The 27,151-nt window shown below is 39.5% G+C and overlaps 1 protein-coding gene across 1 annotated transcript in view; it reads right to left on the minus strand.

The window, feature by feature from the left end:
• Window positions 1-13,354, minus strand: part of MRC1 (mannose receptor C-type 1) — a 90,921-nt gene extending 77,567 nt beyond the window's left edge. Inside the window, exons 1-2 of the mRNA XM_053572934.1 lie at window positions 13,160-13,354; window positions 2,907-3,308 (exon numbers count right to left, since the gene is read on the minus strand). Coding sequence (XP_053428909.1) covers window positions 2,907-3,308; window positions 13,160-13,220 — 463 coding nt within the window. The 5' untranslated portion in view covers window positions 13,221-13,354. The remainder of the gene's footprint in view (window positions 1-2,906; window positions 3,309-13,159) is intronic.
• Window positions 13,355-27,151: the final 13,797 nt, after the last annotated feature.

Here is a 27,151-nt window from a genome sequence, read left to right on the forward strand (position 1 = left end):
TGATCATGGTTTGGCATAAGCCAAAGGGTCAGAGAGGTTCGTGTCTTTATTAAGAACCAAACAACTCACACAGCTGAATTCTCCAGTTTGTTTAAAGGCTCCATCTTAAAAAATATATTTAAAAAATAAAGTGCCTGTGGCTCAAAGGAGTAGGGTGCCAGCCCCATATGCTGGAGGTGGTGGGTTCAAATCCAGCCCTGGCCAAAACTGCAAAAAAAATAAAAAAATAAAATAAAGTTTCTATCTTTGTAGGAATCCCCTCTTTGGGAGATGAAAGTCTTTACATTGAAGTATGTGACCACTTGCCACCAACTGATATTCAGAATTTAATTTTAGGTAGCAATTCTTTTCTTAATTACATTTTGTAGAGACTATGACTTGAAAAAGGTCTTAACAGACATTCAGTCTTTTAGATAATATAAATTTTGTAAAACGTGTTGCACACTGGAAGAGCACAATAAATGTGGGTTCCTTCCCTTTCTTCCTTTTTCTTCACTCATTCTACTTATTTGGTTTTCCTTAAATGCTAGGTTTATTTTTAATTACCTCAAAAATTACTTTTTGGTCAATGAACTGGTTGCATTAACTTTAAAATGCTATTCTAGCTCTTGTTCCACTACATTGAAGGACTGATCTTTCAGATCATATATCATAGAAGGAACAGGGCGGGTTCAGAAATAATTGTGCCTCTCTTAGTCACTGAGACACTTGTTTCTTCGTATCTAAGAAACCAGTGAAGACCACCTCAGGGCTAGTTGTGCTGTTAAAGTTAGCCAAGAAATTGTGGATTTATAGACGCCGGTCAGAAAGAGTTTTTCAGGACTAACTCACTTGATTTAATAATTCCTGAATTTTTCTGTACACCAGGCACTGGTGACCCAAAGAACCCCAATTACCTCACTCACAATCATCTAACTACAGTTGATTTACTGTTCCTCTTGTGATCCAAACTTCCACACAACTACCAAATCCACCTACATCTACAGTTCTGGTTCTATTATTCCAAAATAATCCTTCTCAACCAGTTCCATGCCCCCACCCCAACAAGTTTTCTTCTTCAGAGAGAGAAAGAGTCTGTATGATACAACCTCTGTATTTGGTCCTAAAATATGTCCAGTTAAAGGATCTTGTGGTCAAACTAAGGGTAATTCCTCTATCAGAACTATCTTCAGTACTGGGAAATCTTGGGAGAGTACGCAAAATATAGACAGGGGACCATCTACACCATAACCGCCCGAGTCTTCATAAAAATAATGGAATAGTTTCATGGACTCTTCCCTGACTGGCTTACTTAGAATCTGGGTGGCAGGGGAACTCAGAATCTTCATTTTTAACAAGTTCTTGAAGTGATTCTTCAGTACATTAGAGCTTAAGAACCACTATCCTAAATCTACGCATATTTATCTCAAAACCAATGGGAGAACAGAAAGGGTAGAGGAAGGAGACCTACAGTGTTGCATTTTAAAATAAAATAAGCCTAATGTCTTAGCACAGTCAAGTTCAGTTCTTCAGTTAGCATAATTCTCATTCATAGAATTTGACTCAGTGAAGTTTAATTCACCCTTGTCCTGTCCCATAATTTTCTACAGAGTTTCTCCTGGAAGATTGTGTTAACTTAGGTTGCCCTCATGTATTTTCTAAACCTACATGGTGAGAAAAAAAAAAAAATTTGAAAACCTAAACCTACACGGTGTTCAAGAAATGCCCTGGAATAACTTCTCCTGAGCTCTTCTCTTACCCTCTCTCAATTCTTGCTCTCCCGTCTTCTTTCCATACTATAGACAGAAAATGAAACATGTTCACAAATGTATCTTCTTACAAAGAACTGAATTCCTATGCTCCATCTCAGTTGCAATAAGCTGGGTTCAGCCAGTCTCAGCAGCCCAAGTAACATGCAAGTTTCTCTCTTGTCCTCACAGGGAGGCTCTTCCTCTGACCTTGAGGTTGTTCTGGAGAACACAACATGATAACCAAGTATCCAAGCCTAAAATGTGGTTATCATATCATCAGACTCAGAGACCAACCTTTACAAAAGGCTTCAAGTTCTTTTGTGTTTTGCTTTGTTTTCCATGCAGCCTGTGCCTGATAAAAGAAAAGTCTAAATACTCTGATTTTATTTAACCTGTAACAGCTCAGGGAACCAACTATGTATAAGATGATCTCCCCACCCCCTGATTGGAGGTATCTCTTTCTGCAATAGCTAACTAAATGTACTGTGTATAAATTTATAAGCTCATTCCTCAGCCTTTCTAATTGTTGGGGAGGGGGGTCTAAACCCTTCCCCCTTCTCCTCCTCTCCTAGAACAAAAGGCCTACACCTGGTCCCACCCTGAGAGTTCCACCGGAAAGAACCTAACCCTCCAGAACCTTCCAGCAAGCTGTAGAATCTTCATTTCCCTTGGCCCAGTATAAAAACAAGCTTCCAACCACCCTCAGTGCAGACGCTATCTTTGCCCAGGTGGGTCTCAGTCCCTTTATTGAATTTGCCCTGAACCTCTCCTGGTCTCGTCTCTGGGTACAGCTCCACACCCCTTTCACTCATCTTCTGATTAGGATGGTCTCTAAATACCCACGAGGTGACATCATAAATTACAAACATTTAGAAATCCACATTGTCCAGCAATTTGCCAAGATTTCATATTAGGCAAATGAATTGATAAAAAATGTTGTTGTATGAATCATTTCTCTAGGGATAATTTAAACCAGAGAAAAAGAAATATTACTTAAGTTCATTTATTCCTCTGACTTTACAATGTTAAAAGAGGCATTAGTTCAAAGACCCCAGGGAAAATTATTTTCTAATATTTCTAGTATACACCAAACAAGAACATATTTTTCTTGGATTTGTTTCCAATTAAGAAGAGGGGAAAGATTTGACACAACGGTAACAGTTCCAAGCTTCTTACCTTCATAACCTCTAGAGCACAGATCATCTGTGGTTCCATAAATCTTCCACCTGCTCCATAAACCAGATCCCTTATAGAGCATAATGTTCTTTTCTTGTTTATTGCCATAGTTAAAATATAAATCTTCTCCCTTGATTCCAAAAAGCGTGTCATTTTTGCACTCCCACTTCTGGAATTCATTTCTCAGGTCACAGGCATATAGTGTGACAGGAACCCAGTCGGTTTTTGATGGCACTCCCAGGCAAAGTTTAAAGGCAACGCTCATAACCTGGGAATCAGACACCCATCGGAATTTCTGGGATTCAGCATCCTGATTGCAAGCTGCAGTTTGCACTGAGCTAGGACTTACTGCTTCCACACAGCGCTTGTGATCTTCATTGTAGATTAAAAATTGCCTAGTGTCTGTTAAAAAAAAAAAAAAAGAAAAGAAGGGAAAAAAGAAGAAAGCAAGCAGGGTTAAATGGGTTCATGTAACAAGGACAATATTTCAATATTTTAGGTCAAAAGTTCCCAAGCACTCCGTTTTGCTAAACAGTTTTGTGACTCCAGGAAGAAAGATTCCAGAAGCTGGAGAGAGAACAGGATGGAAGCTGCCCTGGGGGCTAGCACCGAGCTGGACGTCTTCAAGCTGCTCTAGTTAAGTATGAGAAGCCTCCTGAAAAATGTCCCCGTTACATGCTCATTTTCATGATATAGAATGAATGTAAAGTCCAATTATGAAAAGAAATGATATCAATCTGAAAAAAGAAAAATGGGATAACATAATAAGCTATAAAATTAAACACATGTATACCCCAGAATCAGATTTTTTTTCTTCCAAATAGGATTCTGAAGTGTGGCATGTCCAGCCCGTTTAGAGACAGAGATGAAACCTATGTATAATTATTCTGCTTATAGCCCCAGGGATTTGTATTTTTTTTTTTTTCATTTTAAGAATAGTTTTACTTTAGGTAATTTTCTCTTCATTTCATGTCTGGCAAATTTTCGAGTTAGGTGCTTTCTGGGTGACTTGGGTTGGGCTAACTCGACAAGGTTTTGTTTTATTTTGTTTTGTTATGTTTTCCTTTCTAATAACAGGTATCATACAGATTTAGCTTCCAGAGATAAATTAACCTCTATTAGGGTAGCTTTCATTTTGTTGCATTCCCCATCTAAACTTCATAGAAGGCTGGGTGTGGTAACTCACACCTCTAATCCTAGAGCTCTGGGAGGCCAATGCGGGTGTAGATTGCTTGAGCTCAAGAGCTGGAGACCAGCCTGAGCAAGAGTGAGACCCTGTCTCTCCTAAAAATAGAAAAACTAGCCAGGTATTGTGGTGGGTGCTGATAGTGCCAGGTACTCAGGGATGAAACAAGAAGACCCCTTGAGCCCAAGAGTTTGAGGTTGCTGTGAGCTATCTTCCATGGCACTCTAGCCTGGGGCAACAGAGTGAGATTCTCAGAAAAAAAGATTAAACTTATATAACACAAACCACATGAGAATGTATTGAAAGTTTAATAATTTGTGACATTTCCATAAAGGAAAAGTAAATATAAGTTTTATGTCATTGGAGGTAAAATTGTATGAGAATAACTTTAACAAGGGCAATGTTTTTTCTATTCGTAATCATGGACTGGCGATTTAAGGAAATGTGTAAGGATGGCTCAGACTTAAAGCACAGAGCTGCTAGCTGGCAAAACAGACTTCCTCTTGCAAAAGCAGGGGGAAACGGATCTGGTAAGCATATTTTTCCCCCTTATCTCTAAATTGAATTCACATAGAGGTTTTTCTTTTTTGTTGTTATTTTTTTTAAATATCCAAACTTCAAGAATTGTTTTAATTTTGTGATATACACATAAACACTTCTTATAAAATTTTCCTAAATCTCTTCTATTTGTACAGTTCTTTCAAACTGAACTAGAGGTATTGCAGATGCCTGGAAGCCTGAATAAATGAGCTCATTAATCAAAGCATTTCAGTGAAATAAAACTGAGCAGTAGCACTAGAAGGGTTCTTAAGCATTTACAAAGAATTTTCACAAGCCATATTCCTGTTATAGTTCTCAATGCCCGGCAGAGCTTGGCATCACCTACGCTCCAAAATCAGTTTCAGAACAGTCCACTAAGTAGGGGTTTCTAACCTGCAGCCAGTGGGCTACGTGTTGTTTTAGTGAGGCCTTTTTTTGCTTGTTTGTGTTGTCTGATACCTTGAAAAGTGTGCACGGGGCTGGGCATGGTGGCTCACACCTATAATCCTGGCACTCTGGGAGGCCAAAGCAGGTGGACTGCTTGAGCTTAGGAGTTCGAGGCCAGACTGAGCAAGATCAAGATCCCATCTCTATTAAAAATAGAAAAAAACTAGCCAGGCATTGTGGTGGGCACCTGTAGTTCCAGTTACTCAAGAGGCTGAGGCAAGAGGATCTTTTGAGCCCAAGAATCTGAGGTTGCTGTTAGCTATTATGACACCACAACAGTCTGTCTAGGGTGACAGAGTGAGACTCTGTCTCAAAAAAAAAAGAAAGAAAAGACAAGTACGCACAGACCGTTTCTTGCTAATCAGCTTTCGTTAGTATTTGTGCATTTAATGTGTGGCCCAGGAAAACTCTTTTTCTTCCAATGTGCAGCAGAGGACAAAAAGGAAACAAAAAGAAAAAAGTTGGACACTGTGGAGCACATTGCAAAGAACAAGTTGGATCTATCAGGTGTAGAACACAAATGTCTTAATGCTGTAATTGGGTAAATGAGGTGAAAGCTATATTGATTCATAGGATGTAAGCGCTCCAGTTTGTACAAATAATCAACACATCAAATCCCATAATGGCATAAACGTATCAATGATCTATGTACAAATGACTTAATAAAAATAAATAAATGATAAAAAATAAAAGTTGGACAACACTAAAAAGCTTATAAAGAATTTTTTGCCTTGAAAGATTACTTTCTTCTGAGGGGCTTCTGGCTCAGCTTTTGTTCACACTTGTTTGAGACTTCCGGCCTCTATCCTACCTGGGGTCCTAATTCTGTATAGCTTCAACCCCCTGCTTGGTTTCCACAGCCTGATGACTCATGCATGCTGCTTTGACTTCTTGGAATCAGGACTCAGTGAAGCCTGGACCCATAACGCCCGCGGCACCTGTCGGCTTCTCTGCAGCTGGCGTCTGTCAACAGAACGTACAACACCTGCCCGAGTCTCCGCCCCTCCAACCGAGCTCCTTCCACACTCCATGTCATGTTGCCACTGTGCGTGTCCTAGCAGGGCAAAATGACCAATTCCCTCCCTTGGCAGTAAAATTAAAATGTTAATAAAATGACTTTGCTCGTGATACAATACAGGAAATGAGAAAATAAGGACACTTGTTTAAAAAGCAGTTATGATCATCACTACGCCTAAATATAATCTAGGTTCCTCTAATCTGAAAAGGTCATCAACGTGGAAAATGTTGTCACATATACCATACAGAGGGTGTCCCCCAAATGAATACACATTTTGAGAAAGAAGAAAATGTAGGAAAATTGTACTACTCAAGTCACATTTGGCTTCTGTAACAACAAGAGACACCAGATAACAAATGCTATCGTATCTACGGAGTAGGACACTGAATACAGTGTTTTCCTTTCTTGAAATGAGTATACCTATTTTTGGCACCGTCTGTATATGTCTGTACACTTAATTGTTATTCTACCTACTATCTTCTTCTGAGGGCTTATCTGCCAGTTTTCAGATAGCTTTACTCAGTAATATCTCATTAATAAGAAATACATCTTTCACCTCTTACTTCAGTAATACTGACTGTATTGTCAAACAGCAAACACTTATTAACTGGTCAGATTGAGTCAACTCACCAGTTGGTAAACTAGTGCCTTAAGAGAGGACACTGAGAAAGTCTTTAGGCATGAACTGTGCTCCTCTTTTAGAGATTTTTATGCTCATTTGACTTTTATGTCCTTTTTTTTTTGGTAGTTTCTTTTTTTTCCTTTGGCGGGGGCTGGGTTTGAACCCACCATCTCCAGTATATGGAGCCAGCGCCCTACTCCTTGGAGCCACAGGCACGGCCCGTGCCTTATTTTTTTTTAATCTGTAATTCCCTCTTAGTTTAACTCCAAGGAAGATGGGATTTCGGGAGCAAGCTTTTCTTTCTCATTCATGGCATCCACCAGACCCATAACCTACAAATCCAGGAGTCTTTCTGCGTCTCAAGCCTTCTCTTACATTCCAGGGCAACAGTGAAATCTATTGGCTCTGCCAGAAATTATACTGTGATGGTTAATTTTATGTTGTCCATTTGCCTGGGTCATGGCACCCAGATATTGGATCAAACACAAGCCTGGATGTTGCTAGGATGGTATTTTTTAACGAGATTATTATATAAATCAGTTGATCTGAGTAAAGCAGATCACTTTTCATGGTGTGTGGGACTCACCCAATCAGTTGAAGGCCTCAAGAGAGAGCAAACTGAGGGAGAAGAGAGAATTCTCCAGTGAGGGGATTCTGCCTCTAGACTGCCTTTGAACTTGAACTGGTGTCACCTCTGTCCTGGGTCCAGCCTAGCCCTGCAGACCTGGGCTTGCCAGCCTCCAGAGTGGTGTGAGTCAATTCCTTAAATGATACTTTCTCACACTGTCCCTTTCTCTCTACACACACCCACTATCTCTGACACACACACACGCCTGTTTCTCAGGAGAATGCTGACTAGCTCATTAATCATTCTCTTTTACACAATTCCATGGCCACCACCCCATACCAAGCCGCCCTGGTCTTGCTCTGGTCTTCCTCTCTTTGAAATGGAATCATGGAGAAAGAAAACATCTGATCTCCCAGTTTCCTGGACGGAGAGGGACCCGACTTGTCACCTTGGAAAACCTATCAAACGTAGCAGGTTGCATTCTCTGAGCTGCAGATCAGAGAGAGAGCTCTTTCTGTTTCCCTAATCACTTTAGCAGATTTCCTGGGATGAGCACCTCATTCTGGTAAACGCTTACTCACTAATAAAACTGTTTTCTTTCATTTCCACCTTTATGGAGAGGTTTTCCTGGATGGGAGGAGATTTTTGCTTCTAATTATAGGAGGAGATTTTGCTTCTAATTATAGTTTGGCAGCAATTTCAATCCTGTACCCAGGAGAAGTACATCCAGCCCTCACCCACATCATAGCTCACTAGGAAGAGCATGTTCCAGCCCAGCCACCCCACTGCCTGCTTCTCCTCCCATCACCCCTCCCCAGGCTGCCTTTCTGCTCCTCAAAGCCTCCAAGGTCATTTCCACCTTAGTGACTTCATATTTTGAGCCTCCTCTTCTTGAGAGGGTCATTAAGTCCCGCTCAAGTGTCGACTCAGAGAGCTGACCATCCTAACTTCTTTTATTCTTGTATTTTCTATATAATATACGTAACTACCATATATATGCATATACATATAAATATGTAAAGCATATATATGGTAGTTACGTATATTATATGCATATATATATATATGCTTTTTCTTGAATTTGCTTACTTGTGTTTTATTTTTCCCCCTCTATTGGAACATAAATTCCTTGAGAAGATGGACTTGATCTTTCTGGTTCAAAACTGTAGTTTCTCTTTCGGGAGCAAAACTCATCTCTCAACTAATATTAATTGAATGAATGGAAGAATATTCATTAACTCTGAAGCATCTCGACCAGTAACTTAAATAAACTATGTAATAACAAATGAATGATTATGGATCTATTTAATATTAGTTTTTCCCCTGAAATTTTCTTTTTACTGAAGAGTGATAGGGAAATGTTTATAGTTGTTAGAAAAAAAGAAAGCACTTGGAAATGAAGAGCTTCTATTTCAACACACACACTTATCTATTCTTGTTTCCTGTATTTCTCTTCTGCCATTTGGAAGCAGGGTAAGTTTGATATTGCCCCTGCCAGACAATACAAGGAAATGTAAAATTATCACTTTATGGTGATACTTTCATCAGACACTATTCTTTTCCCTCCGAGTAGCCAGCCTGGAGTTTTGTTTTTAATCACTGTCCCTGTGCAACATGTCTGATTTAAAATATCATACTTCTTCCTGTGAAAGTATATTCAAGACCTTGGCCAAAGGCCAGCCTGTGAGATTTTTGCCACTATCCCCCGCTCCCATGTAATGCATTTATAAGCATTCTACATTCTGTCCATTCTAATTATGGTATTGTAATAGAAATATTAAAAAGCTAACCCAATAAAGACAACCGGGTTGCTGTATTCATTACTCCACAGCCTTGTTTGCAGGATCTAATATGTGACTTTTCTTTCTTTTTAATATTTATACTTCAAACATGTCTTTAAAGAATGGACCGATTCTCCATCCATCTTAATGTGATTGCACTAATCTCACATTTATTTTTCAACAAATATTTGACAAACACCAATCAGGTGCCAGGTGCTGTGGTGGACAACACAAGTGCAAAGGCAAGTTCCCCACCCACTAGCACGCACTGTGGTGTGGTGAATTCCAGGACAGAAATACCAAGGGTCAAATACATGTAGGAAAGAAACAATACATTTCAACCCAGTATCTCAGGTTAAAAATAACTGAAGACTAAACGTCCAGTAACATAGAGTGAGTTTTCTTTTTTTCGTTTTGTTTTTTTGTTTCTGGTTTTTGGCCGGGGCTAGGTTTGAACCTGCCACCTCCGGCATGTGGGACTGGCGCCCTATTCCTTGAGCCACAGGCACCACCATAGAGTGAGTTTTCTTTTAAGCATGTCTAAATATTTTAAATGATCCCATTATATTCAAAGAGTCATTAAATCTCCAAACCTACTGGCAAAGAAAATTAGGCTATTAGAGGTAACTATTTAGGGATATAACCATGATATGCTATATTGTCGCATACATTTTTAGACTTTTTACACTATCAACAGATAAAAATGTTGACATTTAAACACAAAAGAAGGCCAGGCATAATGGCGCTGTAATCATAGCACTTGGGAGGCCAAGGGGGGAGAAAATTAACTCCCCAAAGGTAGAAGCCCTTCATCAGGGACTGATGGCAATTGCAGAAGGCTCCAAATCCCTTGCACCTTGGATGGGATGACCTTGAGGCACACGTTCCACACTGTCACCCAGCAGAACTCAGTTCCACTTGCCCACAGAGGTCCCCACAGGCTTGTCAACGCACCTCCCTTCCCACCTTATCTCCTCACTGCACTGTGGGTGTTTCCTGGGCTCTCCTCCCAAGTAAACTACGGGAACTCAAATCAGAATGTAACTGCCAAGGCACCAGCTTCTTAGGGAAACCAAACTTCTTTCCTCCACCAAGACTGCCCTCGCTTTCATTCTTAGGAGATGGTCCAGGCTTTTTCACGACACTTGGCCCACTGTGTGGCTGCATCACGAGAGCCCGGAAAGGCTCGGTGTTGCCCTGGGGACGGTGGCATCCACGAGTGACAGCCTAGTGTGGCATTTCCTCTCCACTCCACCCCCAGTGGCGCCATGTTGACAGTTTGAAATCAAGCATGGTAGGAATATGTACAGTTTAGAAATCAGTAAATGTCACACATCAAATTGGTTCTTCCTTCTGCTTCTCCACCTCCGCCTCCTTACCAGGTGTTAAGTTCACTGCCTGTGAACCAAACCCTCCCATTTCCAAGTTAAATTTTTCCATTATGGTGCAAAGTCTGTGTCTAACCAGCTTTCAAGGTATGTGTCTCCTGTGATTATAAATAACCCCACAGGGGTCTAAACTTTGGCACTGAAGATTAAGAAGATATAGGTGAGAAAAAGGGTAGAAATGGTACGTGGGTCTCTGTTAACCTCTGGGTAGAACCACCCCATCCATTGGCATCAACCCACAGAGGCTTGTGGTGCTAAAGGTACGACACACTCTCTTGGAGGTGAACAAAAGGATTCCAGGTTCAAAAGAAATAAACCAATAAGAAATAGGGTGAACTTTTCATAGGTTTTTCTAAGGGTTAGGGGTGAGGCTCCAAAGGTTTTCAATGTCCTTTAATCTGCTGCTGACTAAGCAGGCACCTTGCTGTCACCCAGACTCCTCTGTTCACAGGTCATTTGAGCCAAGAAAAGATAAAATGAGAATTATAGGCTCTCGAGTAAATAATAAAAAAACAAATCCTGGAAGGGGCTCCCTTGCCTGTTTTTTATTTTGGTTTGTTTTTTATTCTCTAAGTAAACAGATTTCAGCATCTCCCTCCTTTCCCGGGGTCTGTGCTTTCCATGAGGAAGACATTCATCAGAGCAAGGCATCCTGCCGTCTGCAGGAGGGAAGCATTCCCAAGCAAATTCAGAGATGCTTTTTCCTCAAAAGCATGACTGAGTCACTTTTTTAAAAAGTCCAGGGGCTTTATCTGTGCTGCCCAGTAGAGTAGGCAGCAGCCCCGTGTGACTAATGGGCCTAGTTTAAAATGAGACCTGTGTGAATTGAGGAGGGCTGTAAATACACGACACACACCAGACATTGAAGGGTTAATTTGAAGAGATGACTGTGAAAATAGCCCAAGAATTTTTATACTGATTAAACGTTGAATGACAATGTTTCAGATATATTGGGTTAAATAAAATACATTAATAAAATCCATTCCACCTTTCTTTTTAGTTGTTTCCCTCCTCCACCCCCACCCCACCCCCAATGTGGCCACATAATGAGGCTACTTGTGTTTTTATTGGGCTCTGCTGGGTTATGGAGTCAGCTCTGCTAACCAGCCTTTGAACTGTTAACTCAGCTTCTGTTTAAAGATCTTTAGTGGCAGGGAATGCACATCTCCTAAGCAGACAGTTCTATTTGAGACAACACAACCCTGGGAGGACTTTTACTGGTCTTAGTTTTTACCGTTGGGGCTGTGAAGAATATTTCGGTCCTCTTGCACAAGAAAAACATTTTGAAAAAGATGAAAATCATGGAGATACTTCACCCTACCTTGTAATCTTTCCAAGTCCCAATTAAGGAGCTCATACCCAGCACCAATTACTCAGTGAGGGAAGGTATTTGTAGACAGGACTACAGTGAAATATCTTCCCAGGCTCCATGAATCTTTTCTTAGCATTGTTTCATGGGAAACTTCTCTTTTAAATGCTTATTATAATACTTTTATTGGACATTTTATTACCATTGCGAGGGGGACGTCACTGCCTTTATTACCTAACACTTGCAAAGCATTGACTAAGGATCATACTCCATTCTAAACATATCACATGATGTAACTCATTGGATCGTCACAATGGATAGGGAGGTGATACTATTCTCCCCTTTCCATAAACGTGGAAATTAAAGAGCAAAGAAATGAAGTAGGTTGCCCAAGGTCACACAGCTAGTAAATGAGAGTCAGGGTGCAAACCAGACTGCCTTCCCTGGTCTCTTTATACTCACTATTACATAATGCTCCTTCTGGTTTGACCTTTGCAGTAGAAACTTCTCTCCCTAGCAAGCTTCCCATCCCCCACTACTGTATCAGCTCACAGACAAATCAAGCTCAGTGTTTGTTAACTTGATAGAAATGAAGGAAGATCAAAAACAAAAACAAAACAAAACGAGTTTAAAATCCCTTTCACATCATCTCCAAATATAACCAGGAATGAAGATGCTTCCAGGCCTGCTCATTGTGAAGTTTAAGCAGGTTGAGTCCAGAGAAATAAAAAAGACAGACTTGTTAGTGGCTGTGAGAATCTGAAAAGCTCTGAATCTGTTGTTAATGAGTCCTCTCCAGTTTCCAGGACAAAAGAAGAAAAGGAATAGCAGTTTGAACAATGTAGAATACAGTGAGAGTGAGCTTTCTAACAACAAAATGTATGAATGATGAAAATGATGCACAGAAAAAAAAAAAAAACGAGCATAAAAGGTGAATGGAATTGCTTCCAAAGGGATGCTCTGCGATCGTGTCCTTGCAGTGAAGGTGAGGAAGACATCGTGCCTCCCTCCTTGCAGCCAAAGATACTCAGAAGGTATTTTGGGGGAGTTAGAGAGAAAATATTGTGAATTGAAACCAGAATGAACAAACTGCAGGGGAAGAAATCTCTGCATGACTAAAAAAGGGAAGGAGGTACAGGAGATGAGAGAACTCAGAAGGAAGAGAGAGGCTCCGGGGGGCTCTGGGCCAACCAGCAACTGATACCAGAGCAGCAGCCTCCTCCCTCCCCAAGCTTCCCGTGTGCCATGCCTGGTGAGCAGGTGCAAAAACTTCCCCGCTGAGGGTGTGGTACAGGTCTTTGAAGGAATCTGTTGACATTGAGCTAGAAGAATGAGGTGTGGCCTAGGCCCCAGGTCAGAGAGCCCCCCTTCCCCCAGGCTCAGAGCAGACTTACCCAGTAGCTGCACAGCGCTGGGAAGAACGGAGACCAACACCAGCAGCAGGGCCAGCCTCATGGCCCAAAGCTTATCCTTTTCTTCCAGGGATGGAGAGGAGGGTGCAATGCAAAAAACAAAACAACTAGGGCACCTGATGAGTGCCCCCCAACCTAACGCGAGTGCCCGGAGCTGCCCCGCTGAAAAGAAGGACGGAGGAAACGCTCGCTTTTAAAGGGCTCCTGAATTTAGGGAAAACCTCCAATAAGGAGATATCCTGTCACATGAGGGTGGTTGGAAAAACAGGAATTCAGAAGTTACAACTTTGCTTTGTAAGCTAACTTCTGAGAAGAGCAGAGAGAGAGGAAGGGTAGAGAGGGACATGTGTGGGAGAGGGGAGGAGAGGGGGTGGTGGTGAGAGGTGAAGAGCCAGCCTGGCATGCTGGACGGGGAGAAGTGAAACAGCCCCTGCCCTCCTGGCCTCCTCAGATGGGGCTGGGTGGGGAACAGGCTGCAGGCCATTTACCTGGGCCGGAAACGGAGCTTCCCCTGGGAAGCAGCAAAGTCAGGGGTCCTACAGCTGACAACCTCCACTCTAAAGGGACAGAAGCCACAGGCACGGAAAAAGGACACTTTTATGCTGGAAACATTTCTCTCATTCTCCAAATTCAATCTTTTATTTCCTTAGAACTTTGAAAGAAACAGTTCACAGGGAGCTTTGCTCCTCTACTTAGAAGAAAAGTGAAAGAGAAGCTAAAACTAAGAGGGAATCTCAGTAAGGCCAGGAAGGAGAAAGTTCTAGAAGCCCTTCTTTTGGCACCGTATTCTCCAGACAGCCTGGGAGCACAATGCCAAAAGATTTGCTATAAAGCCTTCCTGCCCAGCCTCAACGATAGTGGTCTTCTGTCCGTGTGGATGGATGCTTTTGCTAGAAGAAGAAAATCTGGTTATTTGGTCAAAAGATATATATTCATTTCTTGGCAAGGGAAATTCTTAAAAGTAAAAAAAGAAGTTAATGGGTCTTTCATGAAAATATTTTAAATTGTATATAAAGGGCGGCACCTGTGGCTCAAAGGGGTAGGGCTCCGGTCCCATATGCCAGAGGTGGTGGGTTCAAATCCAGCCCTGGCCTAAAACCACAAATAAATAAATAAATAAATAATAAATAATAAAAGCCTTAAAAAAAAAAAAAAAGAAAGAAAGAAAGAATCTTTGTTTAAAAAAAAAAATTGTATATAAAACCAGCACATTGTTTCCCACAATCGCATTAATGTACACAGCTATGATTTAATTTAAAAAAATAAAAAGAAATAAAATGAACAGACACATGCCCCTAATACATAAATAAAGAAAGAAAAGAAAAAAGAAAGCAAGAAAGAATAAAACAATCTCCCACACATCTATTTTGTTATTTCTCAGAAGTAAAACATGGATTAAGAACACTGTGAACAGAAAGTAATGATTAGACAGCCAAGCACGGGAAATGTCAGAAATTCAGACAGAAGCTGCTGACACCACTGTGTGCTTGGAGATACTCAATGAATAGCTTATCTTCAAACAGAAACGTTCAACATTCACAATCTTCGCAATAAAATTATAAAATTTGTTTCCTTTTGAAAATGTGATATAGTTTAGATACTGATTGTCTTTAACATTCCAACTTTAGATTATTTTGAAAGGAGGAAAATGGTGAAAATGTAGGACAGAGAACCAACGTTTCTTTGTTTCTGACAAAAATAAAGTTGGTTACACAACAGAACAGATAAAACCAATACATTTCTTTCTAAGACTTAGTTTCACTGATTTGTCCTTGAAAAAATATTTTAAGTGGGTCGTTTGTGGCTTTTAAATGTAAATAACTTATATACAAAAAGTTCCTGCCAGATTTATGTACATTTCAGAAGTGAATAAAATCTTGGAGAATTATCTTTACAATCACATTCAAGGTTTGTTTTTCAGATACACAAGGGTGTCCTATCACATTTGTATAGTTAAAAAAAATCAGGATTAGTCATAAAATATGTGGTTTTGAAACAAAGTGAAACCAACTATCCCACAAAGAATTTACCCCAAGATCTTGACCTTATGGAAACAAAGATATAATAGCCTGGAAGAGGTAACCAAGGCAGATAAGAAAACCAGCTCTTGGGGGGAAGGGACATTATTGAAGATGGGATTGTAGCAAGCTCTAGAAATCTGTCTCTCCACTTAAAGAACCATCAAACAGGCAGGAAATGTCTGAAATAACCACAGATGCTCTTTGATGGGTTTGGGTCCTGATAAACCCAATCAAAAAGTTGAAAATATGGTAAGTCAAACACGTGTTGAATACACCTACCCAAACATCACAGCTTAGCCTACCCTAATTTACACGTGCTTGGGAACACTCGCATCAGCCTAACATTGGGCAAAATCATCTAACACAAAGGCTATTTTATAACAAAGTATTGAATGTCTAATGGGATTTACTGAATACTGCACTGAAATTGAAAAACAGAACTGTTGTATGGGTACTCCAAGTGGTTTCTTTGAATGTGTATTGCTTTCACATTATCATAATGTCAAAAAACTCTTAAGTCCAAACATCCTAGGTTGAGGATCTATATTTTGGAAGTCTGGACTCTAGTCAAAAACTTGGAGCATCCAGAGGGGAGCTTGATGAAGAGGCTGGTAAATTTCAGTGAATGTCAGTCTTTCACTCATGGTAGTGGTTCTCAGACCTTGTACCTGTGTCCGGCAGCTATGCGGGAGCAGCCCACATTTTTGGTAGAGCTTGCTGGAGTCAGGGTGGGCAACAAGGATCTTTTCCTCCAAATATCAGGATTGTCTGTTCTAATTGGGGCTTTTGATTGCTTCCACCACTTCACGTAGTACTAGAAGTTCTAGCTAGAGCAATTAAGCAAGAAAAAAATTAAAAGCATCCAAATTAAAAAAGAAGTGAAATTATCTCTGTCCACAGATGCCATGATTTCATAGGTAAAAAGTTATAAAGCTTCCACAAAAGAACCGTAGAGCTAATACATTCCACAGAGTTGCAGAACAGAAAACCAAACCACAAAACACAGAAACCAGTTCCATTTACAATAGCATCAAAAAGAAAACAAACAGGAATAAATTTAATAAACAGAAGACTTGTATACTGAAAACTATAAAACATTGCTAAAAGAAATTAAAGAATAGATGAAAATGGAAAGATATCCTATGTTTGTGAAATACAAGATCCAATATTATTAAGATGGCAATATTACCTAAATGTATGCAGTCTCTATCACAATCCCAATTATTTTTTTTTTGCAGAAATAGAAAACCCCATTCACATGAAATCTCAAGATAAACCAATCTTGAAAAAGAACAAAGTTGAAAGTCTCATACTTCCTGATCTCAGAACTTACTGCAAAAGTACAGTGATCTAAACAGTGTGGTACTGGCATAAGGACAGACATACAACCAATACAATATGTGTAGAACAGAGAATCCGGAAATAAATCCTCAAGTACACGGTCAATTGGTTTTCAACAAGGTACCAAGACCGTTCAATGAGGAAAAGACAGTATTTTCAACAAATGGTGCTGGGGAAAGGCATCCACGTGCAAAAGAATGAACTTGGACTCTTACCTTATACCACATATAAAAATTAATCCAGGCTCAGCACCTGTAACTCAGCAGCTAGGGCACTGGCCACATGCACCGGGGAGCTGGTGGGTTCAAACCCGGCCCAGGCCTGCCAAACAACAATGACAACTATAAAAAAAAAAAAAATAGCCAGGTGTGGTGGTAGGTGCCTATAGTCCCAGCTACTTGGTAGGCTGAGGCAAGAGAATCAGTTAAGCCCAGAGTTTGAGGCTGCTGTGAGTTGTGACACCACAGCACTCTACCCAGAGCGACATAGTGAGACACTGTCTCAAAAAAAAAAAAAAAAAATTAACCCCAAATGGGTCAAAGACCTAATCGGGACCTAATCAGAAGAGCTAAAACTATAAAACTCTTAAAATAAAACATTAGGGAAAATCTTCACGACATTGGATTTCTTAGCTATGATACCAAAAGCACAGGTAGCAAAAGAAACAAGGCTTTGTCAAAATTAAAAACTTTTATGCATCAAAAGATACTATTTAGAGAGTGAAAAGACAACAACACACAAAACAGGGGAAAATATTTGTATATCATGTATCTTTTTTTTTTTTCTTTTTTTTTTTTTTTTTTGGCCAGGGCCAGGTTTGAATCCACCACCTCCAGTATATGGGGCCAGCGCCCTACTCCTTGAGCCATGGTTGCCACCCAATCATATGTCTTTAAGGGATTAATATATAGCATATATAAAGAACTACAATTCAACAACCCTAATAACAAAACCTATTCAAAAAAAAAAAAGGTCAGTGGTCCTGAATAGACATTTCTCCAAAGGAGGTAAACAAATGACCAATAGGCACATGTAAAGATATTCAACACCATTCGTCACCAGGGAACAGCAAATCAAAACTACAATGATGTCATTTCACACCCGAGGGGATGGCTACTATCAAAAAATAGATAAACTATAACAAGTGTTGGTGAAAAGGTGGAGAAATGGGAAAAACTTTGGGCCTTGCTGGTGCCAGTGTAAAATGATACAGTTAGTGTGGAAAACAATTTGGCATTTCTTCACAAAGTTACCATAAAACTATCAGATGATCTGACAATTGTTCTTCTAGGTATATACCCCAAAGAATTGAAAACAGGACCTTGAACAGATATTTTTGTACGGTGATGTTCAAAGTATTAGCCAAAGAGTAGAGACAGCTCAGGTTTAGCAGATGAAAAAACAAAATGTACGATATACATACAATGGAATATTAAACAGCAGTAAAAAGGCATTTCGATACCTTCTACAACAGGTAACAACCTTTAGACATCATGTTAATTGAAGTAAGGCAAACACAAAAGAATAATTATTGTGATTCCACTTACATTAGGTGTAATAAGTAGGAAAGGGAAATTTATGGAGATAGAAAGAGCTTACCAGGGCTGGGAAGACAGGGACTGGGAGAGAATGGACAGTTACTATTTAAGGGGCACAGGGCATCTATTTTGGATGATGAAATATTCTGGAAATAGAAAGTGATGATAGTTAAACAATATGGTTAAACAATTTAATTTAAAGCCACTGAATCAGTTTAAATAATGATATCTTATGTATGCTTTACCATTTATATTTATATAAATATATTTATATTTAAATATTTTAAATAAAAATATTTTTTATTTTTAAAAAATCTAACTTTTATATGCTTCTACTAAGTTTTGGTTTTGGTTTTCAGTTAGCTATTGATGATGGTGGTTGTTTTTTTTTTTTTCCCCTTTTTTTTTTTTATTGTTGGGGATTCATTGAGGGTACAATAAGCCAGTTACACTGATTACAATTGTTAGGTAAAGTCCCTCTTGCAATCATGTCTTGCCCCCATAAAGTGTGACACACACCAAGGCCCCACCCCCCTCCCTCCATCCCTCTTTCTGCTTCCCCCCCATGACCTTAATTGTCATTAATTGTCCTCATATCAAGATTGAGTACATAGGATTCATGCTTCTCCATTCTTGTGATGCTTTACTAAGAATAATGTCTTCCACTTCCATCCAGGTTAATACGAAGGATGTAAAGTCTCCATTTTTTTTAATGGCTGAATAGTATTCCATGGTATACATATACCACAGCTTGTTAATCCATTCCTGGGTTGGTGGGCATTTAGGCTGTTTCCACATTTTGGCGATTGTAAATTGAGCTGCAATAAACAGTCTAGTACAAGTGTCCTTATGATAAAAGGATTTCTTTCCTTCTGGGTAGATGCCCAGTAATGGGATTGCAGGATCGAATGGGAGGTCTAGGTTGAGTGCTTTGAGGTTTCTCCATACTTCCTTCCAGAAAGGCTGTACTAGTTTGCAGTCCCACCAGCAATGTAAAAGTGTTCCCTTCTCTCCACATCCACGCCAGCATCTGCAGTTTTGAGATTTTGTGATATGGGCCATTCTCACTGGGGTTAGATGATATCTCAGGGATGTTTTGATTTGCATTTCTCTAATATATAGAGATAATGAACATTTTTTCATGTGTTTGTTAGCCATTCGTCTGTCGTCTTTAGAGAAAGTTCTATTCATGTCTCTTGCCCATTGATATAAGGGATTGTTGGCTTTTTTCATGTGGATTAATTTGAGTTCTCTATAGATCCTAGTTATCAAGCTTTTGTCTGATTGAAAATATGCAAATATCCTTTCCCATTGTGTGGGTTGTCTCTTTGCTTTGGTTATTGTCTCCTTAGCTGTACAGAAGCTTTTCAGTTTAATGAAGTCCCATTTGTTTATTTTTGTTGTTGTTGCAATTGCCATGGCAGTCCTCTTCATGAAGTCTTCCCCCAGGCCAATATCTTCCAGTGTTTTGCCTATGCTTTCTTTGAGGATTTTTATTGTTTCGTGCCTTAAATTTAAGTCCTTTATCCATCTTGAATCAATTTTTGTGAGTGGGGAAAGGTGTGGGTCCAGTTTCAGTCTTTTACATGTAGACATCCAGTTCTCCCAACACCATTTATTGAATAGGGAGTTTTTCCCCCAAGGTAAGTTCTTGTTTGGTTTATCGAAGATTAGGTGGTTGTAAGATGTTAGTTTCATTTCTTGGTGTTCAATTCGATTCCAAGTGTCTATGTCTCTGTTTTTGTGCCAGTACCATGCTGTCTTGACCACTATGGCTTTGTAGTACAGACTAAAATCTGGTATGCTGATGCCCCCAGCTTTATTTTTGTTACTAAGAACTGCCTTAGCTATACGGGGTTTTTTCTGGTTCCATACAAAACGCAGAATCATTTTTTCCAAATCTTGAAAGTACGATGTAGGTACTTTGATAGGAATGGCATTGCATAGGTAGATTGCTTTGGGAAGTATAGACATTTTAACAATGTTGATTCTTCCCATCCATGAGCATGGTATGTTCTTCCATTTGTTAATATCCTCTGCTATTTCCTTTCTGAGGAGTTCATAGTTTTCTTTATAGAGGTCCTTCACCTCCTTCGTTAGGTATATTCCTAGGTATTTCATTTTCTTTGAAACTATGGTGAAGGGAGTTGTGTCCTTAATTAGACTCTCTTCTTGACTGTTATTGGTGTATACAAAGGCTACTGACTTGTGGACATTGATTTTATATCCTGAAACATTACTGTATTTTTTGATGACTTCTAGGAGTCTTGTGGTTGAGTCTTTGGGGTTCTCTAAGTATAAGATCATGTCGTCAGCAAAGAGGGAGAGTTTGACCTCCTCTGCTCCCATTTGGATTCCCTTGATTTCCTTGTCTTGCCTAATTGTATTGGCTAGAACTTCCAGCACTATGTTGAATAGTAAAGGTGACAGAGGACAACCTTGTCTGGTTCCAGTTCTAAGAGGAAAAGCTTTCAGTTTAACTCCATTCAGTAAAATATTGGCTGTGGGTTTGTCATAGATAGCTTCAATCAGTTTTAGAAATGTGCCACCTATGCCTATACTCTTCAGTGTTCTAATTAGAAAAGGATGCTGGATTTTATCAAATGCTTTTTCTGCATCTATTGAGAGGATCATGTGATCTTTATTTTTGCCTCTGTTGATATGGTGGATAACGTTTATGGACTTGCGTATGTTAAACCAGCCTTGCATCCCTGGGATGAAGCCTACTTGATCATGATGAATGACTTTTTTGATGATAAGCTGTAATCTATTGGCTAGGATTTTGTTGAGAATTTTTCCATCTATATTCATGAGTGAGATTGGTCTGAAATTCTCCTTTTTGTTTGGGTCTTTTCCTGGTTTTGGTATCAGGGTGATGTTTGCTTCATAGAATGTGTTGGGGAAGATTCCTTCTTCCTCAATTTTTTGGAATAATTTCTGCAGTACAGGAATAAGCTCTTCCTTGAAGGTTTGATAGAATTCTGCAGTGAAGCCATCTGGACCAGGGCATTTTTTAGTTGGAAGCTTTTTTATTGTTTCTTTGATCTCAGTGCTTGAAATTGGTCTGTTCAGGAGGTCTATTTCTTCCTGGCTAAGTCTAGGGAGAGGGTGTGATTCCAAATATTGATCCATTTCCTTCACATTGTCAAATTTCTGGGCATAGAGTTTCTGGTAGTATTCAGAGATGATCTCTTGTATCTCTGTGGGATCAGTTGTTATTTCCCCTTTATCGTTTCTGATTGAGGTTACTAGAGATTTTACTTTTCTATTTCTAGTAAGTCTGGCCAATGGTCTATCTATTTTATTTATTTTTTCAAAAAACCAACTCCTTGTTTCATTAATTTTCTGAATGATTCTTTTGTTTTCAATTTCATTGATCTCTGATTTGATTTTGGATATTTCTTTTCTTCTACTGAGTTTAGGCTTAGATTGTTCTTCTTTTTCCAATTCCATAAGATCTCTTGTGAGACTGTTGATGTGCTCTCTTTCTGTTTTTCGAATGTAGGCATCTAAAGCGATGAATTTTCCTCTCAAAACTGCTTTTGCAGTATCCCACAGGTTTTGGTAGCTTGTGTCTTCATTGTTGTTATGCTCAAGGAAGTTAATGATTTCCTGTTTTATTTCTTCCTGCACCCATCTGTTATTCAACAGAAGATTGTTTAATTTCCATGCCTTTGGGTGGGGTCGAGCATTTTTGTTAGAGTTGAGTTCCACCTTTAGTGCCTTATGGTCTGAAAAGATACAAGGTAAAATTTCAATTCTTTTGATTCTGTTGATATTTGTTTTGTGTCCCAGGATATGATCAATTTTGGAGAATGTTCCATGGGGTGATGAGTAGAATGTATATTCTTTATCTTTGGGATGGAGTGTTCTATATGCGTCTATCAAGCATAGTTGTTCTAGGGTCTCATTTAAATCTCTTATATCTTTGTTTAATTTCTGTTTAGAGGATCTGTCCAACTCTGTAAGAGGTGTGTTAAAGTCCCCTGTTATGATGGTATTATCAGATATCATATTGCTCAGACTGAGTAAGGTCTGCTTCAAGAATCTGGGAGCATTTAAATTGGGTGCATAAATATTTAGAATTGAAATGTCTTCTTGTTGTATTTTTCCCTTGACCAATATAAAGTGACCATCTTTGTCTTTTTTGACTTTAGTTGCTTTAAATCCACATGTATCTGAAAATAAGATTGCAACTCCTCTTTTCTTCTGAATTCCATTTGCCTGAAAAATTGTCTTCCATCCCTTGACTCGGAGCATTAATTTGTCTTTTGAAGCCAGGTGTGTTTCTTGCAGACAGCAAATGGATGGCTTGCGTTTTTTAATCCAGTCAGCCAATCTATGTCTCTTCAGTGGGGAATTCAAGCCATTAACATTTATTGAGATAATTGATAAGTGTGGTAGTATTCTATTCGTCTTATTTGGTGAGAGTCCATTGCTTAGTTTTATCTTTTGCATCAGTGTGGAGGTTAGGCTCTGTCCTTTGATTTCTGAGTTCTTACTTTGCTGCTGATCCATTGTGGTGGTCAGTGTGCAGAACAGGTTGAAGTATTTCCTGTAGAGCTGGTCTTGTTGTGGCGAATTTCCTCAATGTTTGTATATCCATAAATGATTTGATTTCTCCATCAATTTTGAAGCTTAGCTTAGCAGGGTACAGAATTCTGGGCTGAAAATTGTTCTGTTTAAGTAGATTAAAGGTAGATGACCATTGTCTTCTTGCTTGGAAAGTTTCATTAGAGAAGTCTGCGGTCACTCTGATGGATTTGCCCCTGTAGGTCAACTGGCGCTTACTCCGGGCAGCTTGCAGAATCTTTTCTTTTGTCTTGACTTTGGACAGGTTCATCACAATGTGTCTTGGAGAAGCTCGGTTAGAGTTGAGGCGACCTGGGGTCCGATATCCCTCTGAAAGCAGTGTGTCAAAATCTTTGGTGATGTTTGGGAAATTTTCTTTTATAATATTCTCTAGTATGGCTTCCATTCCTCTGGGGCATTCTTCTTCCCCTTCTGGAATTCCTATAACTCGTATGTTGGAACGCTTCATAAAGTCCCATAATTCTGACAGTGAACGTTCTGCTTTCTCTCTCTTCTTTTCTGCCTCTTTTACTATCTGAGTTATCTCAAGAACTTTGTCTTCTACCTCTGAAATTCTTTCTTCTGCATGGTCTAACCTGTTGCTGATACTTTCCATTGCATCTTTAAGTTCCCTGATTGACTGTTTCATTTCCTTCAGCTCTGCTATATCCTTTTTATATTCTTCATATCGTTCATCTCTGATTTGATTCTGTTTTTGGATTTCCTTTTGGTTATTTTCCACTTTATTAGCAGTTTCCTTCATTGTTTCCATCATTTCTTTCATTGTTTTCAACATGTGTATTCTAAATTCCCTTTCTGTCATTCCTAACATTTCTGTATAGGTGGAATCCTCTGCAGTAGCTACCTCATGGTCCCTTGGCGGGGTTGTTCTGGACTGGTTCTTCATGTTGCCTGGAGTTTTCTGCTGATTCTTCCTCATGAGTGATTTCTTTTATCTGTTTCCTTGCCCTAATTTTCCTTTCACTTCCTCTTGCTCTTTAAGATCTTGTGCCTGTGGACTAAGGGTTACAGGACCAGAAGGGTGAGAAGATTGAAGAGCAAAAAAGGGATGAAAGAAAGAGGACCGAGTTATAAGAAAAAAAAAAGAAAGATAGAGAAAGGCGAGGGGGTGGGGATAAGGAATATTGACAAAAAGAAGAGAGGCACAGAAAGAGGGAGACAGGGCAATATAGGTGTACAGTAGGGTACTTTGACACAACCTTAAAAAACCCCACCTTCTGGGGGTGCCCCAGTTGGGTGGTTCCCTTGAGGTCAGCAGCTCTTTGCTAACCTGATCAGATACAGGACCCCACCTCCACCAAGTAGAGAGGAAAGACAAAAATGCTATAAATCAAACCAAAACAAGCAAACAGAAAACTTTACGGGGATACAATGGGGTGAAAAACCAAATGATAGCGGTAGAACCACTAGCAAAAATGAAGTTGTAGTTATTAAAAAAGGCAGCAATGGGAAATTATAATTAAACTAGAAAAATTGAGAAAGAAAAAGGGATCTGTATGGAAAAGATTGAAATTAAAAAACAAAAGAACATCAACAACGTCAAAATAAACAAACAAACAAAAAAAAAAAGAAAAAAATACACAACCAAAAACAAAGCAGTTTGTATATGTTATTGAATATTGTCTGGGCAACACGTGGTCTTATGGGGTATGAGATGTTAGTCACAGTTCTGATACGACTGGAGGCAGCTGATTTCTCAAACCCCAGCAGGTAGACACCCTAAATCTCTCTTCAGCCCACTTAAAAGGCACTTTGAACTTGTAAACTTGCTGAGCAGAAGCTTTCCCAGCTTTCTTGCTGGAATCACTGCTGAAGTGGCTATCCACTTACCCAGGGTGCCAAAACCGGTCTCACTCTGCCCCTGAGGGTTAGGGCTGCAAGGCGGCTCAGACCCCACCCTTAGGCTACTTGGTTGCTGGGTTACCAGCTCCCACCCGTTTCTAGCTCTGCGACCCTGAGGGCAGAGCTTGCCGGGGCAGATCACTGACAATGGATCCGTGTGACCCACCGCCAAACACTATTAGCTCCGTCTGGCTCAGCGGCTCAGACTGGGGCCCTAGACAACGGCCAAAGTTCTCCGCACTCCCGCTCAGGCCTTCCCCAAGGCAGTTCAACTCAGTGCCAAGTCCAAGGACATCAAAACAGTTCACAGGTAAGGCCTTTCTGGTTTGCAGTCTCGCTGCTACTGAACTTACAGTTGTGGGCGGGTTTAGACGGATTGAACACACGCCACCACTTGCCGGTTTTCCACTGTTTTAGTCTTCCTCTTGGGGTCCAGAAGTCTCTCGCTGACTCCCTGTAGCCTCATAGGAGTGATGATAGGCAGTTCCCACCAGCCAGAGATGCCTGGAGTCCTATCTCCCCCGACTCACGGTGCCCAGATGCAAGGAAGCTGTTACTCGGCTGCCATCTTGCTCCGCCTCCCCGATGGTGGTTGTTTTTAACTAACCCTTTCTTCAAGTTAAAATATAAAGGAAATCCTTTTTTTTAAAAAAACAGGCAGTCTTACTCTATTGCTCTGGTTGGAGTGTCCTGTGACATCATCACAGCTCAGAGCAACCTCCAACTCTTGGGCTCAAGTGATCCTCTTGCCTCAGCCTCCTAAGTAGCTGGGATTACAGGTGCCCACCACAATGCCATAGCTAGTATTTTTCTATTTTTAGTAGAGATGGGGTCTCACTCTTGCTTGTTTTTTATTGGTAAGATAATTGCTGAAGTATTTCTTTTCCTCCTAGAATTTCTCTTTCTCAAACATCAATTGCTTCATACCTACTCTATTTCATATAAGATGAACTTACTATCTGCTTTGCTCAGGAAAAGTTTCAAGAAAATTGCTCAACAAATTCCTTGGTAACCTCTTATATTATTTCTCACAACTAAAACTGGTGACCTCTTGAGAAATTAGTGTGTTTTTTTTCTCCAGTAAGTCTATCTTGTAATAGACAATTTTAGTCAAATGTTACCAAAATAACTCCTATACAACTACAAGAAAAAAGAAGATATAGTGATATTTAAAAAAAATTAGGCTCGGTGCCTGTGGCTCAAGTGGCTAAGGTGCCAGCCACATACACCTGAGCTGGCGGGTTCAAATCCAGCCCGGGGCCCGCCAAACAACAATGATGGCTGCAACCAAAAAATAGCCAGGCATTGTGGTGGGCGCCTGTAGTCCCAGCTACTTGGGAGGCAGAGGCAGGAGAATCACTTGAGCCCGGGAGTTGGAAGTTGCTATGAGCTGTGATGCCATGGCACTCTATCCAGGGTGACAGTTTGAGGCTCTGTCTCAAAAAATAAATAAATAAATAAAAATTAAAAAGTTAAGTATAATTTTTCAAAAGATGGAACCCTATTTTTCAATGTTCTTATTTAATCACATTTTTCAATCCTTACCAAAATATACCAATAATGCATTAGCAGTTTAATAGAAAACAGTTACATAATAGCAAGCAAATTTCTTTGTATTAGATTATTTATATAAAATTCTGCTGTAATTGTAATTGTCTTCAAATAGCTTATTTGTGTTTATTGTAATCTACAGTGTATGCATGCAGATTATGTGAAGGAACTGTAAGATTCATAGTCTTTGGTCTTGTTTAGCTTGGTTTGGCACACATCTTTATAATATATTAGTTAATTTTACAAAGTAATTTAATGAGAAGGCTATTTAACCTGTTTACTATTTCCAAAAAATAAAAACCTCAAGCACAGAATAAAAATGTATTTATAATTTGAAAGTGACATATGACCTACACTTTCTAGATGGAAACCAAGACACAAAAATATCGGGCTTGTTCTTTAGAACTACACCAAATATGTATAATTTTTAGCAATTTGGAATGCAAGTTTCAAACTTATCAACTCAAATATTTAAAACACCTATTTCTAAACTAAATATTTAAAAGAAAAAAGATTTTGTAGAGAAAGAAATAGTTCTTAAAAATTCATTAATATGTCAATTTCAGCATAAGAAAAATTATGACTTCTTAAATAGGTCTATCTTGGAAAATTAATATTTGTGTATGCATAAATGCAAACTTTCACAGAAAGTATTACTACCATAAATATCCCCCAATTCACATAAAATCGACCTGTAATAGATTTAAGACTAAATGATTTAATTTTGCCAGTTTTACTAAGACCCTTTTTTAAGGATTACTTGTTCATAAAAACCACACCCAGACTAATTCACAGCTACCCAAATTTGTCAAATGAGCAAATTAAAGAAATGTTCAAAACAGTCTTCAGAATAAATACGGTAACCTATATAAAAGCTGTCGTCAATCATCAATTAGTTACAAACCCTTAGTGCTGCTAAATCTATTGACCACTGTTTCTCTGTAAGTTTTCTCACCTCCTGACTCTACCGTTCCTGTGTTTCCATCAGGTTACTAAACAGCTCTGAATGTGGATGAGAGAGACCAGAAAACAGGAATCTGAAAACTGAGTAAACGCATCCTCCCGTAATGACGTAGACATCACAACAA

Source organism: Nycticebus coucang, chromosome 20, assembly GCF_027406575.1.
Source record: "Nycticebus coucang isolate mNycCou1 chromosome 20, mNycCou1.pri, whole genome shotgun sequence".
Classification (NCBI taxonomy): domain Eukaryota; kingdom Metazoa; phylum Chordata; class Mammalia; order Primates; family Lorisidae; genus Nycticebus; species Nycticebus coucang.